This window comes from Daphnia carinata, chromosome 6 (genome assembly GCF_022539665.2).
Source record: "Daphnia carinata strain CSIRO-1 chromosome 6, CSIRO_AGI_Dcar_HiC_V3, whole genome shotgun sequence".
Taxonomy (NCBI): Eukaryota; Metazoa; Arthropoda; class Branchiopoda; order Diplostraca; family Daphniidae; genus Daphnia; species Daphnia carinata.
The window spans coordinates 4,639,413-4,655,998 of NC_081336.1; the positions used below are offsets into that span (position 1 = coordinate 4,639,413).

General features: G+C 42.5%; 3 protein-coding genes, 1 long non-coding RNA gene and 2 pseudogenes across 5 annotated transcripts in view; 2 read left to right on the forward strand and 4 right to left on the reverse strand.

Moving 5' to 3' along the window:
- Positions 1-65: 65 nt before the first annotated feature.
- On the reverse strand, positions 66-2,859 carry LOC130690166 (fibropellin-1-like). The gene is given in 7 exon segments (XM_059495866.1): positions 66-935; positions 1,002-1,134; positions 1,192-1,383; positions 1,445-1,998; positions 2,075-2,320; positions 2,322-2,437; positions 2,513-2,859. Coding segments are annotated over 7 exon segments (1,614 nt in total). The 5' UTR covers positions 2,721-2,859; the 3' UTR covers positions 66-770.
- A 1,027-nt stretch (positions 2,860-3,886) lies between these two features.
- LOC130690213 (prolow-density lipoprotein receptor-related protein 1-like) lies at positions 3,887-6,138 on the reverse strand (the record flags this gene model as incomplete). Its single annotated transcript, XM_057513223.2, is given in 6 exon segments — positions 3,887-4,671; positions 4,739-4,922; positions 4,986-5,113; positions 5,116-5,374; positions 5,445-5,964; positions 6,039-6,138. Coding segments are annotated over 6 exon segments (1,842 nt in total), but the record flags the coding sequence as incomplete, so codon positions are not given.
- LOC130690216 (uncharacterized) lies at positions 6,136-6,776 on the reverse strand. Its single transcript, XR_009000902.1, has 3 exons — positions 6,648-6,776; positions 6,322-6,576; positions 6,136-6,252 (listed from the first exon to the last, which is right to left on the reverse strand). It is a non-coding gene; the product is annotated as an uncharacterized LOC130690216 (long non-coding RNA).
- A 480-nt stretch (positions 6,777-7,256) lies between these two features.
- Positions 7,257-9,567, forward strand: LOC130689459 (MICAL-like protein 1; annotated as a pseudogene).
- Positions 7,637-16,586, forward strand: part of LOC130689764 (NADH dehydrogenase [ubiquinone] 1 beta subcomplex subunit 3-like) — a 33,934-nt gene continuing 24,984 nt past the window's right edge. The window contains exon 1 of one of the 2 annotated variants that reach the window (XM_059495869.1): positions 7,637-7,640. The gene's annotated coding sequence lies outside the window, so the exon portion shown is untranslated. Of the gene's footprint in view, positions 7,641-16,021; positions 16,027-16,586 lie in introns of those variants that run through there. The other variant, XM_059495868.1, reaches the window with a different exon arrangement.
- Positions 11,224-12,203, reverse strand: LOC130689458 (FAD-linked sulfhydryl oxidase ALR-like; annotated as a pseudogene).

Consider the following 16,586-nt stretch of genomic DNA (forward strand, 5'->3'; position numbering starts at 1 on the left):
CAGCTGAGCGAACGACATCCCAACTAGAAATGTAAGGAAGGACTACACTTTCACGTGCACGATAGTTTTTGTTTTGTTTGTGTATTGATCGGTACAAAGTTGTATAAATCCAGAGAGCATGATTACAAGGAGATGATCAAGAACTACAAACACAACTGTTTACGGAACTCGTTCAACTCAAAACACGTCATGTTACATTCCGAAAACAAGGCAAATTGGACCAGATGATCCAAAGAAGCCTGTTCGCTTGCACTTGAAAACGAAAATCAAATCAAAGCGAAAGTGATAATTTTTTTTTTAATGTGTCTGGTAAAAGGATGAGTAAAGTTCCACTTGGTGTGCCCAATGTCACCCGAGGTGCCTGCAGAGCATCCGTGAAATTGACAAAAGAGATATCACATTAGCCAAATAATATGCTGTCCAGTTATGCGAAAAAAATATGATACAATTCATGTATAGTTTTGAGCAGCTGACGACATCGCCAAAGCTTCATTGACGAAGCACAACTGGCGCCAACAACTTGAACATCGTGCAATTTGAAGGAAAAAAAAAGTAATAATAATAAAATTATCAGAAACGCAGTCAGCGTGACGGTCAAATTATTCTTAATAATGGAGATCATCTCCTTCTGAACAGGTGTGACCAGCCACAAACTAATTTCAGCTCGACAAAGCTGGCCTATATATTTGGATGGTGGCTTTGTCGTTGACGAATCCAATGGCTGCCAGAAAGAGTATGAAAAAAAAAAATAATAATAAAAAAAAACATATTTAGGTAAAAGATTCGCTATTTTCGGCCAAAGGATGATTCTTATGGGGCTCAAGGGGATGTGACGGTTCACTGTGAAGTAATCCTTTCTTTTCCTCGTTGACGCTACTGCCCGCCGCTGCGTCGTTGTACATCGACTCGTAGACAGGATTAGCAAAGTTGGTCGCCTTGGGATACGAAATGGCCATTCAAAGTTAATGCACCACATTACTATGAATACAGACGTAGCTTACCTTATTGCTAGGAATCACAAAGGTGGGATCTAAAGACTCGACATCTTCGTCAGCATCCTCTCTAAGATACATCGGGTTGCTTATTTCTACGTTTTCTTGACTCTGCATCCTTACGTGCATAAAAGGCTTCCCCCTGAACAGCGGATATATTTATGATCGATTTACTTTTATAATGAATAACGCTTCTTACCTTCGTCGCTTTCGCATGACGGTTATTGCTGCTATGGCCGCTGCGACCAGGACGGCAATGATGACCAAGACAACGACAATGGCGGTAACTGTGCCATTAATTGACGATTTGCCGCTGCTTGATTGACTACTGGAATTGTTTATATCACTGCCTAGCGTCTGGCAGCGTACGCCATAGAACCCCTCTTGGCAACTGGTGATTCAAATAGGTTGAAATATTATTATTATTATTAGTAATAGCTGAACTTTCTTACACGCAAGTGGGTTTGAGATCTTCATCGGGATTGAGAGAACAAGTTCCTCCGTTGAAACAATAGTTAAGACAAGACTTGCGATACTCGCAGCGCGGACCTGTCCAATCGGCTAAGCATTCGCAACGAGGAACACTCAATGCCTTAGTCGAGACGCAAACACCGCCGTTAATACACATGGCTTTGCAAGCGTTGTAATCGCCTCGGTAGACTTCGCAGTGCAATCCCGCCCAATCGCCCGCACAGCGGCAGAAAGCCTGTCCTCTTATAGGAACACAAGTGCCACCGTTGAGGCAGTCGACACCGTTACAGACGACGGACGTTGCGTTTGACTTGTCGCCGCTGCATTCCGATGGATCGGCGCATTCGATACGGGTCTCGCACCGTTTACCCGTATAACCCTGATGGCAGTGACACGTGATCTTTTTCGCGCCACGCAAGCACTCACCACCGTTCAAACAGAAATCGGCACAGACGTCATTGTCGCACTTCTTTCCAGTAAAGCCGGGAGCACATAGACATTGCGGAACTCCTAATTCGTTCATGGTACATTCACTCTTGTTGTGCCAAAGGATTAAAAACAACAAAAAACAATTAGGTTTTTTCGACAATATAAAATAAATAAAAAGTTACCTGAGGGCAGTTGTCATCACATTCGGAACGCTCGCATCGTTCGCCAGAGAATCCGGGCGGACAAGAACAGACGAAGTTCCTTTCCTTGTCATTTTCGCTGTTCTTATCGCGGTTTGCTTTCTCTTTGTTCTTCGTTTCTTTCTCTATGGCTCGACAGAAAGCGCCGTGCAAGCAATTCAGTGATGGGCAATTTTCGCAGAATTCGCCGGAGAAACCAGGTGGACATGAACACGATGTTCCACTTGCCGTGGATGCATGAGCCTCCGTTCTGGCAACGGTCTTCGCAAGCTGTCGCACGCGTTTCGCATCGCTCTCCCGTCCACTCGGGTGTGCAGCTACATTTCAATGGCGGCGGGTCTGATACTATACATAAAAAGAATACTGATTTTTACGTCTGGAAACGGAAAATCTGAATATAAAAATTGCTATTAAAATTACCGAGTAAATCTGGGTAACAAACGCCCTTGTTGCGACAATAGCCGGAACAGCGATAACGCTCACACCGATCACCTTCGTAGAGTGAAGGGCATTTACAGCTGGCCATTCCCCGATCGTTGATGATACACTTGCCCGCATTACAATCTAATCCACAAACAGGCGGTTGGCAAGTCACATTCGAGCCCACCACAGTCGATGTCATTGACATGGTGAAGCACAGGTGCGGCTGGTGGGTGAGTTGAGCAGACACAGTGCGCCTGGATTACATTTGTTGCTGCAAGGGTTGTTAACTTGTTGCGTTTGTTTGTTCTCTTGCACGACGATAATGTCAGACGCCCGATTCAGTCCAGACACCAGGGTTGTTGGATTGCCTTTTTCCCATAAATACAAACGAATTGGGTTTTTAATTTCAAAACAACAACCAATGACATAAATCAAAAAAAATTATACCTTGTCCGAATTTGTTAATATGAGCGATTCCATGAGTTTGGTGCATCACCATAAATATCGTGTCCTCAAAGATGTCCACCTTAAATGGCTTGTCCTCAACTGATAAGCGGAACCTCCGCACTACCACGCGATCCTTGCCTTCCAGGTTGATACTTTCCAGAGTTCCCGTTTTAGGATCAGCCCAGTAAAGCCTTCGAGCTGGATAATCCATTGCCAGGCCAGTTGGGTAAAGAATGTCAGAATCGACTAGAATGCGCCGCGAGCTGCCATCCATCCGCGCTGTTTCGATACGGGCATTGAAACCAAGATCCGACCAAAACATGGATCCGGACAGAGGATCAACTACGATGTCATGAGGCTGATCCAGTTCACTAGAGATCAAATGGCGTCGCAGCAGACCGTCAAAGCTTACGACGCCGACTAGTTTCTGTGTCCCGTCAACCCAGGAGAGATTCAAACCGAACCAGTCGACTGCCAGACCTCTTGGATCCTCCAATCCAGTGAGAAGAGTCTCCGTTTTACTCCGACGACTTCGCTTAGCGGACGGGGCTTCATCCAAAGCAGAAAGCTCATGTAGAACCGACGCGGCCATGTCGTAGCGATGGATGCTCTTGTTATGCGCACTGCTCCAGAAAACGATGACCTGTCATCATACAGAAAGAGAAACTCGTGATAAACCGATGAATATCGAGAAACAGCGCAATGAACTAACCTCAGTTGCGTTGAAGTATACATCTGCTGCTTCGATACGAATACTACCAGGACTGAATACAGAATCGGAAATATCTCCAGCTTTGAACGGGCTCAGCCGCCGCAATTTGTTGTCACTGGCGATCAGCAATTGACTTGAGTTTCCATCAGCTAAGCACGTCTTCGGTTTGCTGACTCCTGTTGACATGGCCGCATAGCCAGGAGCGCAAATGCAGCTGTGATTACCTCCCTTTTTCTCTACGCACAATTGAGAGCATCTGCCGAAGCTGCAGACCGACGGACTGCGGCAATTGACTTCGTCACTGCCGTCACCGCAATCGTTGAACCCATCGCAAGCCATTGACCCATTAATGCAGTGGCCGCTTCGACATCGAAATTGATGCGGCAAACAAAGTCCTTGTGCCTGACAGACTGCTGGTTCTTCTGATTACTGATCTGATACTTCTATACGATTCTGCTGGACCCGTCTTTACAATCCTTATAATTGTCGCAGACTTCTGTTTGGGGGTTGCAGAGGAAATTGCGACACCGAAACTTGCCAGGTGGGCAACCCAGATGAGCGCACATTTCCTTGGATTCATCCGACCCGTCGCTGCAATCGTTATCGCCATCGCAACGCCACAAGAGTGACGTACATTCTCCATTGGCACAAGCGAAATCGTCCGGCGAGCAAGTCGTGTTGCAATGGAATTCATCGGACAATCGGCGCAATCAACATCACCATCACAACGCCAGTCTGCCTGGATGCAGAATTTCGGATTGGCGCACTGAAACTCGCCTTCGCTGCAGGTCGTGTTGCAGTCGGCCTCATCGCTTCGATCGTCGCAGTTGAACTCACCGTTGCAATGCAACGTGCCGCGGATACAACGGCCGTCGCCACAATGGAATTGCGATTCGCTGCAGTTTCGTGGAGTGCAACCCTTTTCGTCCGATCCATCGCCACAATCGTTATCGTAATCGCAACGCCACCGGCCAGGAATACACTTGTTGTTTTCACACTTTTAGAAAGAAAAAAAAAAACAATTTAGCTTGAAATATAAGATATCACGAAAATCAATAAATTACCTTGAAATAGGTTGGTTCGCAAGTGTGGATGTCGGGATTCGTGCAAGAGGTGGGTTCATCTTCACCTTCAGGACAGTCCTTATCGCCGTCACATTTCCAAGTCAGAGGAATACAACGGCCGGATCGACAACGGAAATGGTTGTCGGGACAAACGCGTTGAGTGCAATTGGCTGGCTCATCCGATCTAACAATTTGGAAAGATTATTTAGTTGTATTCGTAAATAATTAATGGGTTAAACAGAGGTACCCATCGGGACAGTCGTGATCTGCATCGCAGACCCAAACAGCTGGGATGCACTTGCTGGCGGTGCGGCACCGATGCTGATTGGACGGACACGTTACGGGCGGGCAATCTTTCTCGTCTTCACCCAACGGACAATCGATATGATCGTCACAGCGTTGATTTGAATCGATGCAACGATCCTACAGCGTTCCATTGCCGCGGCACTTGAATTGCGAACTAAGACAGGTGTGCTTCTCGCACTTAGTTTCGTCCGATCCATCGCCACAATCTGATTCGCCATTGCAGAGCAACGATGGGTGAATGCAGTGGCCGTTGCTACACTGGAATTGTCCGGGCATACACGTAAATGCTGGACAATCGGCTGGTTCATCCGACCGATCCCCACAATCGTCCTAGACGCAAACATTGGTGAGATAAATAAAATTACAACATAAAATCGTAAAAAATATATATCTGTCTCACCTGAGTGTCACATTTCCACCAGAAGGGTATGCACTTGTAAGTGGTGGCGCAACAAACTGCGACGACGAGCAATTATTGAGACAAGAGACATCGTCACTGGCTAAGATGAAATTCTCAGGGCAAGCACACTGGCTACCTCTGCCGGGTTTCAACAGGCATAACGTTGTACAATTGCCATTGTTTTCGCAAGGGTTTTTCGCTAACGGCCTTTGTCGTAACGGATGGTACACTTGAATGTCCATGGGTCTGTGAATCGTTGTTATAATTGTTTCTCGATCGCCACCGTTGTATTTGTGGCATTTCTCCACAGATTTCGTCTCCCAGTCGGTCCAGTAGATGGAATCTTCGAAAACTGTAAGAGCACAAATGTGGTGGAGACGCACGTTGGTGTTTTCTCCACGGCTGAGGACGATACGTGGGTTTCGGCCTTCCAAATCTACTACGGCGATATAGTCCTCACGAGCGTCCGCCCAAAATACTTCGTTAGTCTCGTAGGAAATGGCCAACGCATTCGGCCAGCCTTCAAAAATTAGATTTGCAACGTGAGCTAAGATGCGACATGTTTGATGTAAAACAATATAAACGGGACTTTACCAAGTGATGTATTGACTATGACCCGTGGTTGGCTACCACCCAATCCAACCTTGCCAATGTGCGCCTTGTCGCCCCAATCCGTCCAGTACAGATAGCCTCGTAATCAAGGGCAACGGCATTCGTCGAGTTGTGAGACGAACGGACGCCATACCGCTATGGAGGTGGACCCCGCGAATGTAGTACCGGTTGGAGAACAAGACGGTAGGGGCAAAGCCTAATTAAAAAATACAGTCATATGATGAAAAGAAATTTTAAAAAATCCTATGAAGTGCGTGCTACTAACTTGAATTGGTCTTGCAGCTGCTCCCCTTATGAACCGAAATGTATCCGGCTGAACAGGAACAAACGTAGGAGCCGAACGTTTTACGGCATATTTACGAGCATGGACGAGGATGCAGAGCGCTTTCGTCTATGTCGGAGCACAAGTGTTGGTCTTTAGGGTTGGGTTTGAAACCCGCATTGCATTGGCATTCGTACCCGACGGGTTTATCGACGCAGGTGTGTTGGCATGGATTAATGGGCTCGCACTCGTTGACGTCTACAGAATAAAAAGACACAAGCTACAACCAACAAAATTCTAACAATGCTAGATAACTGTAGTCTGCGTACTGCATTTGTTTTCATCACAGAAGTCCCCACAATCGTTCCGACCATCGCACAATAGCGTAGAGTTGACACAGAGCCGATTGGCACAACGAAATTGGCCCGTTAGACATTCTCCTTTTGTGGCGTTGGTGTCGTAACGTCGACTGTTTGAGGTGGGTGTTTTTCTTTTATTTTATTTCCTCCCCTGTTTAGTAACTGGCTTTCTATGTTATGACGTTTGCAAAAGAAAAAAAGTTTTTTTTTTTTTTTTTTTGTTGCCAACTCAGCTATTGACATATCAAAACTCAAGTTGTCGCTTGATTCGGCTACGGCGAATAGCTTCCAAGAGGGAATTCCTGATGTATTTTAAGCGCAAGCCATTTCCTTTGTACAAGTATGCATGAAAAGTTGTTAGTTTTTAAGCTGTTGCAAGTCAAGAGTACAGCCTGCTATGTTTGTGGAACATTGAGCCGTTGATTGACAATTAACTCTGGCTCAAAGGTTGTCCATCTCGAGGTGGGTGGCGACAATCAGATACAAGTGGTTGACGATTAGCTTAAGAATGGTTTGAGTTCGAAAATGAGAGAAGTTCAATGTTTTTCCCCCGTCTTCTGACGAATCTTTAATCAGATAATGTCGTGCCGCGATGGTAATTGATCACTTTTCCAGCATCTCAAATTCTCAAGTCCTGTCACGATTTAAAGCAAACAAATACTTCCTATTGGATAAGATCCAACTAAAATCCTATTGGCATGTCCATCCTGTGATGCAGATAAATCACACTTAAATTACTGTACTCTCTTTCCTTAGTAAAAAAATATCATTCCTGTTGTGTCAAATTGTTCGATTCCTATCCGACAAGATGACGAAACGATTAACATTTAATTCCTTCTCGAGAATGTAACATTGAGATAATGTTTTAATTGTTGATGGGTTTTGTTTCACAGATATTTGCTCGTCAGCTACAAAATGATGGAGCATCGTCCAAACCGCAAGCTCGTCGCGTGTCCGATCTGTGTGTGTCGTGTAAAAATCCCGTCTTTCTTGCCGAACAGTTGATGGTGAACAGTCGTATGCACCATCCGCCATTCAGGTGACTGCAACGGAGGATTCGCAGGATGTGGCCGTTGTTGTCCCCAAATCGCGACGTCGAAAGAGTAAAAGATCCCAACCTCAACACCTCAAAATAAAATTGTTAACAAATCGATAGATGAGTACCCCGAAGAGCTGAATCCATTCGATGACGATCCGCCGATGGAAGACGAAAGTCCAACACCGGCCAATCCCGTGGATCAAACGAGCTTGTTCAGCTCAGGCCAGAGCACGGGCAACCCCGAAAAAGTTCTGCCCACCCCTAAAATCAGCCTCAATCCATTCGGCAGTGACGATGAGGATGAGGAAGAAAATGCTACAAATGATCCAGGGAAGTCGAGTGAAAAAATCCGACCGGGCAGACCTCCTCCACCTGTGCTTAAATCACCCCCACATTCGTTGAATATAAATCCGTCACCGTCACTAAAGAAGCGGCCAGCACCTGCTCCGCCTTCACCCAAGCCACAGAGGACCCCGAGTCTGATGTCCGCTGATGGCGACGTTAACGCCGTTTCCAAGCGGAATTCTGCTCCACCGCCTCCAACCATAGACTTATCAAAATCTCCGATGCCTTCCCCCCAAACTGGGTCGCGAGTGACTAGTTCTGTGTCAAGCCCGGAGCCAAACCGAACGCAGGCGATTTCTTCACCGCCGCAATCGTTATGCTCGACGCCCTCTGAAAAAGCCCACAAAGACCTGTCTAACTTGCACTTGCAATGCTCTGTCAACAAAGATTCTCACGGCCAAGTAAAGTAACATGTTTATTTGACGTTACAACTTTAGATTTTCTAATATTTTGATTTTTTAATTCCAGTGGAAGAGAAAGAAAGGTTCTGCTCCTCCTCGGCCCTCGCCTCAAAAACGCCAACTCAGAAAATTGTCGTTGATGGGAATCCAACAGGAATTGGACGACATTGAAATAAACAGGTGGAACTAGAGAGGCAAGGTGTCAGCCTGGAACAAAACATTCGCGATCTAACGGATCGGAAGATGGAAGTGAACCCCTCAGCAATGGATCCATTCACATTGAAGAAATGATTTTGCAGTTGTTTGACTTGGTCAACGAAAAAAATGAGCTACTCCGCAGGCAAACTGAACTGATGTACCTTCGGCGACAGCAACGGCTCGAGGAGGAACATGCTGAACTTGAATATCAAATTCGTTGCTTGATGGAGAAGCCAAATGGCGAGAAAACCGCTGATGATCGGTTGAAGGAGGAGGAACTCATTAATCGGTATTCATTTCATTCGATTGAGATAATAGTACATTGTGCCTAATGAAGCCATTTCAACAATATCTTGCAATGTACAGGTTAGTCCAGGTGGTTCACCGACGAGCTGAGATTGTTGACTGTCTAGAAATGGACAGACAGCGTCAAGTAGAAGAGGATCAAAGTATACAGCAACACCTTGACGTCTTTAATAGCCGCGGATCTGTGCCTGTCGCAGTTGATACTCGAAACGTTCAAGTGTCTCCTTCCAAAACAAAAACCAAAACCTTGAAAATGACTCAATCGCCCATCAAACTGATGAAGAAAGATAAACTTAAAAAGTCGAAAAAGAACAAGGTCGATGCCGATAAAGAAGTCGACGATACAGAAGTTGCTGGTCCGCTCCCATCGCAAAAAGCGTAGCAAATGAAACATCCGCCTCGTCGCCGTCCGTTCCAAAGGAGAAAGAAAAACATAAAACAAAATCGTGGTTTGCCAAGTAGAAATACCGTTTCCTTCACATTGTATCTCCCTCGTCTATGTCCTGTTCATCATTTAAAGAGCTAATTTTACAAACAAAATTTCGTTTTTTTTGTTCAATCGCTTTTTCTCTCGTTCTATGTATGCAAATTTTTGTCTTTATTCATTCCGCTATCTCTTCACGCGTTGCATTAAGTCTGTATAAAGCTGCAGATTTCGGATAACAGTTTACTTGAAATTACTTATTGTTATAAATTATACATTATTATAATACGAAATTCTCGATCGTGACCGAAACGGCTCTTTTTTGACGTAATTGTTCGCTATCAAAGCGTATGGTGCGGGTCCGTTGGTGTGATGGACCACGCTACAGACCATATTTCTTCTAGTCAAACAGTGGACGCAAACACTGCCGAAAAAAAAATTATAGCGTTGATGGACCACGCTACAGACCATATTTCTTCTAGTCAAACAGTGGACGCAAACACTGCCGAAAAAAAAATTATTTTCTATTACTTATTCAAAGGAATGGAATAGCATTACTGTACGCTTGTGCATAACACGAATATAGAAATTAATTATTATGGCGCCCTCCTCCGAAAGCCAAGCCACTTCCACTTGGTTTTTTGCGACATGCTTTTAAATAGTTGGGTTATCTTTATTTTCTATAAAGGGATGGATGGGAGGTTCTGTAACATTCTCGCCTCGTGCCCGTGGTGATGTTCACGACCTGTGCGACCTGATGGGCAAGGGCAGTCACAGAAAAACAAGATAACAAAATTATTTTCGTTCTTCAATAGTTAACGATAGACATGAAATAAAGATATGATAACATAATATGACAAAAGTGATTTACCTTTTATTGCATCTGCACCAGAAGGGATAACTGGTCCTTCGCTCCGTTGACACATTTAAAAGTGCAAACCTAATGCCTTGCCAAGTTGCCATATCTCTCCTGTAAATAATCCTGCTTGCTACACTGTTGTTCTTGTCCTTATTTCATTTTTTGTGAAAAATTTAAACTCAAAAGGCGAAAAAAAAAAATTCAAAATGCTCCCATTTATCACTACGAAACAACCAGCCAATTTTGAAGTTAATCAAAGTTTTGTTCGTCAGTTTTTTTTAATCAGGACATTTTATAGTCTAAGACTTTCATACTTCCTGTTTTCTTCATAACGTACAATCATTTCCCTACCTCTGCAACATAAAAAGAGGGCGGCTGTCGCTGTCTGCCTTCAACTTCGGCGGGAGATCGATTATGAAACGGACCTTCGCCCCCGTAGCTCTTGCGGCAAGAGTACGGGCTTTCATTTTTTTTTTTTTTTATACCTGCACTATTATTGGAAAAGTGCCCAGTGAAGACAACTTTAGGTTGGCAGGTTGATGTATTTTACCCGATATGGTACCAAAATGTCAGGAACAATTAATAACATCAACTAGGAAGCACAACATGGCCGCTGCGCAATCTAGCTCGAAAAGTAATTCTAATTTTGCCTTAACAAGTACCATCCCGAGCATAACACAATATTTTGATATGTTCCAGTCTCTCAGCTTATTCGACGAGGTTGGATAGAAATTCCTGACGTTATAGTTGGCTAAGGCATCGCGGCTTTCGGTGATTTTTCGTTTCTTCATTCGCCGTTTCGTTATTATTCAATAGTTGTGTCTAATGCTTTTATTCAAAAGGATTGGGTCTTGCTGGTTGTGGTCTATACAACAATGCAAATAGGGAAGTAAAACGGCCTTTTAAAGACCAATACAAAGGTAAATTTCTGTACATTCTAGCTCATTTAACTCCATTTCCCTAATTCAGCATTTTCTGTATTCATTCATATTTATAACAGTTAAAAGGGATGACGATCCTGATGCAGAAAAGTACCTCAGATTTCATCAGAACCCAAAATATTAAATAAATTTGTATTGATGTACAATAAGACAAGATGATAGAATGCAAACTAGAAAATAAACTGGCCACGCTAATCCAATGATCCATCTTTCCAACCATTCCTCCATCTTTGTTCAACTATGCTACAGTCAAACTCTGGCTTACCGAGCTTCTTATTGACTTGATTGTGTATAACACATAGCCACTGTGATAGTTTGGAACTACTTTCTGTTGTGGGTGGGTTGGCAGCTAATCTAGGAGGCAAGATTTATAGTAAATCTTTCAATAATTTTGAACAGAATTTGTTTCCTAACCTTCCTTGAAATCTTCTGCACAGTATTCACAGGGATAGAATTTCGTGAATAATGCCACAAATTGAGCCATGTCATTCTGTTCAGCAATAGTAGGTTTATCAGGGCCAAAGTGGGCTATCCAATCTAGGCTATACTGCCATTGTGTGAAGGACAGTCCACAAGTTTCTACCCAACTGCTGGCGATCAAGTGGACATTCCTGTTGCTTGTTTGATGTAGGTAATGTTGACGATAAATTTTCCTTTACTTCAGCAGGTGATTCTAAGGTCTACAAAGAAAACATGAAACTTTATGACTCTGAACCTGTTCAAAGCAATTGCTACGTTTGAATATTTAGCAGAGAACCATATCTATGGTGCGTACACAGTACTCAATTTTTGCTTAAGCTAATTTGAGCCTAAGCTGTATGCAAAACACCGATGTGTGCCAAACAGCTTCTTTGTAAATATTTGGTCTATACTAAATGTTCAAAGAAGATATCTAAGATGTTTCTTGCCTGGGCAATAAATTGTTCCGTATTCTTTGCATTTTGTTTCAAATTTGCAGTCAATGTATGGAAATTTGTAAATGATCGACATGGTTTGTTATTCGCCATGACCAGTGTTGGCGATATATCGATAGCTGTAATGGGATAGTATCGATATAAAATACAGACGAATATATATTTCCGTTGTCTGTCTGGTTTAAGAGCCTGCGCAGAATATTTTTTATTGTTGATATATGTATTGCTATATATGTGGGGGGTTGCTATCAAAATTACTTAATCGTTTAATAAATCTCATACACAATTATTAGCATTTAAAAAATACAGGGCTGTTATGCAACCTCTTCTTAAGCTTAAGCTTTCATTTTGGTAAGTGAATATGGTGTATTTGATATAGCGAGTGATGCGGAAACCTTGTTTTTAAAAGTAATATTTGAGAAAAAACAAAAAGTAATGATTGAACTTCGTGTGAAAATTAGGCGGAAGTAGATTAAAGTAGAAAAAAACTAGGTTTTACTTTTAACGAATGATAAAATTATGGATACATCACTGTTTTTGGCTTTGAAATGTCAGGTCGATACGGCATTTTCTATAAGAGACCAGGGCCTTCTATGGTTTAATTTAGTTTGGTCGCTTATTAAATTAAAAAATAATGGTTTACAGAAGTTCTTCAAAAAAACTAACGCCGTCCCATTATGTTTGTTTTTTTTCAATGGCAATGGCTTTTATTTGCGTGGCGACTGTTGTTGGCATGGCCATCGATCCCAGAAGGCAAGAAAAATCTCCATGTGCGACGGATCCTGTATTTGTGAAATGTCCACCAGAGCAACCCAATTTGCCAACGGAGATTACACCAGATCTTGACAAAATTCTAGTTGAAACCTCAAAAACGTCTCTCTCGGAGTCTACTGTAAGCGACGGAACCAAGAAAAAATCGGATGACACCGGTGAACGAAAGACCCCGCAAGCCAGAAGTTTTTCCCATTTTGGACCTGATAACGCTATCGAAGACGATTTGTTGCCACATCATTCAAAAGTCAAACCAGAGATGGTTGCTTTGCTTGGACACGAGAATTCAGGAATTATGGCAGCAATGATAGAAATCATGCACATAATTTTTGAGGACAATGATGCAGATTTAACAAGAGAACTTTTAGCAACGATGACAGAAGAGGTTTCGAAGGAAACTAACCCTGACTTGAAGCCACTGCTCACAAAATTACTGGATGCCGTTACATTTGCAGCAGAAGAAGCTATGGATCCTCGTAAATCAACGGCAAAAAGTGGCCTTTCATCGATCAGAACAACGGACGACAGTAATGTCAATGAAGAACTTGATTACGACACACAAAACCGCGAGATCAGTGTCATTGAACTCCAAAGTGGCATTGGGTCTTTTAAAGTCGAAGAAACGACTGGTACTGAGAATAACGATTTTCAGTTGGAACTAGATGAGACGACCGGAACGATTAGTAAAACTGAAACAAGCGATCCTGCAGTAATGCAGGAGGTTAGTTCTTCAGCTTCAACTGAGCCTTCCGAGGAGTTTCATTTGGATATCACTAAATTGTTTTCTGGTATCAGTTTTTCTGATGCAAGTGACTCAAGGGACGAGGATTATGACAGCAAAGAACCTGTCCCACTTGCTGTCGATATTCGAAAACCAATGCCAAAAAGCGGGCCTTCATCGATCGGAACAACGGACGACATTAATGTAAACGCAGAAATGCATTATGACACAGAAAACCGAGAGATACATGTTATTGAATTCAAAAATGCCATTGGGTCTTTTAAAATCACAGTAATGACTGTTGATATTCAGGAAGATGATTTTCTGTTTGAACTAGATAAGACGACCGGAACGATTAGTAAAACTGAAACAAGCGATCCTACAGTAATGCAGGAAGTTAGTTCTTCAGCTTCGACTGAGCCTTCCGAGGAGTTTGATTTGGATATCACAAAAGCCTTTTCTGGCATCAGTTTTTCTGATGCAAGTGACGGGGATTATTACAGCAAAGAACCTGTCCCACTTGCTGTCGATATTCGAAAACCAATGCCAAAAAGCGGGCCTTCATCGATCGGAACAACGGACGACAGTAATGTCAATGAAGAACTTGATTACGACACAGCAAACCGCGAGGTCAGTGTCATTGTACTCCAAAGTGGCATTGGGTCTTTTAAACTCAATCAAACCGCTGGTACTGAAAATACCGACTTTCAGTTGGAACTAGAAAAGACAACCGGAACAATTAGTATAGCTGAAACAAACCATCCAGCAGTAATGCGGAAAGTTAGTTCTTCAGCTTCGACTGAGCCTTTCGAGAAGTTTGATTTGGATATCACAAAGTCCTATTCTGCAATCAGTTTTTCTGATACAAGTGATTCCAGCAACGAGGCTTATGACAACAAAGAATCCAACCCGGTTGCTGTTCAAAATCCATTCGAAAGGCATGGAGGGGTCGAACACAATGGTAAACGTGGCCGGGTTGCCAAAGGTTTCCGGTCTTCTCCTTCAACTCAAATGATTGAGATAAGACTGCCCTACAACAAATAAAGTTGATTAATTTCTAATGCGCCATATCAATTTTGTACCCAGTTTTCGTGTCTGAAATCTCAATAAATGAAATTAAAATGAATTAAATCGGTCGTATTTTTTTTCCTTAGAATTTTCAAACAAAATTTTATTACTCAAAAACTCAAACAAACAAGTTGTATTTTACAAAAACAAGTATTTGGCACGTTTCATCAACGACTAGCAAACTAATAGATCAATATTCATTACACTGGTTTAACTCTAGTCGGGCTTGCCGTGAGTGCTCACAAAATTTGAGCGAATTTGCTCTCCGCTTAAATTTTTAAGCGGCCGAACCTCTTAACAGCATTTGAGCGTGATTGCCGCTATGCTCAAAAAAAATGTGCGATGAGTACCCGCTCAGAAAGTGTCACTACCACGGAAAATAGCGTCACCTAACGGTCGATAGTATAAATATTTTCTAAATTATTGCAGTCGACGCTTTCAAAAACTACAAGTCATGCACAAGTAAGTATCGTTCCCTAGGCAACCGTCGTCTATAAATCAGACAGCAGACGGCAGAAGGCAAAATATGCGATAGGGCAAATTTCGAGCGCGGCACCTCTTAACTACCAATTGAGCGGTACACAAATCACAATCAATTGTCATTGAGTGGTGCGGGGCACCCGCTTAAAAATTTAAGCGAACGGCAAGCCTGACTCTAGTGATTTAAAGATTTCAGTCTGTTCAGATGTACGCGTTGACTTTGTCACCTCCTTCCTCAGCTCCAACCATGACTTGAAATGGTGACAAGGTTAGTTAAAATTTCACGACTAGATTTCGCCCAAAAAATAGGATCGCGAAAATTTAATGGCCGATCAAATCGTTCTCAAATGATACAATCGGCGATCAAGATCAATCGCTGAAGATTGGATCGGCGATCAATATAAAAAATGGATCGGAGCGGCATGACTGGCGGAAATCTTCTTTTGAAAAAATTTGATAAAAAACGAAAGCAATGATTGAATTTTATACGAAAATTAAGCCGAAGCCGATTTGAGTGGAAAAAAGTACGTTTAACTCTCAACCAATGATAATTTTGTGGATATACCAGTGTATTTGCCTTTTCAATATGAAATCGATAGGGCGTTTTCCCATAAGAGACCGGCATTCTATGGTTGAATTTAGTTTGGTCATCTATCAAAACCTGCAAAATGAGTTACAAAAAGAATACCAAAAAACTGACGCCGTCCCATTACATTGGTTTTTGTTCGATGACTATGGCCTTTATCTGCGTGGCGACTCCAACATGGTCTTCGCGAGTTGATTCGACCGTTCGGGTTCCCAGGTTGGCTGGGGTGGTTGGCTATCCAATTGTGATGCCAGTAGCAACCACTACCGATAGAAAACAACAATTCGGCTGTTCATGTGTCGTCTCCTGTGTCGTTTGCAATTTTTGCAATTGAAATTTTCTAAATAGGCCCAAATCACAAAATCATTTTTTTTTATCATAAAAAGTTCCTGAAATGAAAACTGACATGGTTTACCACAACTGCTTCGACTCTAGGGTAAGCGTTTTTTTGGTGTCCAGTGAAATACGATGATGCAAGTAGTTTAATCAGTGACTGTAATTCGAATAACAAAATAAACCGAATGAAAAACATTTTCTTTTTTTAAATTATAATAACCATAAGCCTATACCATAAGAAAAATATAGAATCTAAAACTGTTTTTTTTTATTTTGTCTACGGCGATAACAATGGGAAATTTAAACTTCCGCCTAAAAATAATGGCATCCGTCTTCGCTATTGTGATTGGTGTTCGCAATTTAGTATTTCTTCAAGGAATTTGATAAATTTTGTTGTTTAATACCCATTAAAACATTCCTGGACACAAGGAATCTAGATGTTACTTTGATAACATATAATAAGCCTAAAGAATGCCTATAACGAAGTGCCCAAAGTTGTCGACTTTTCGTAGTTTTTCTT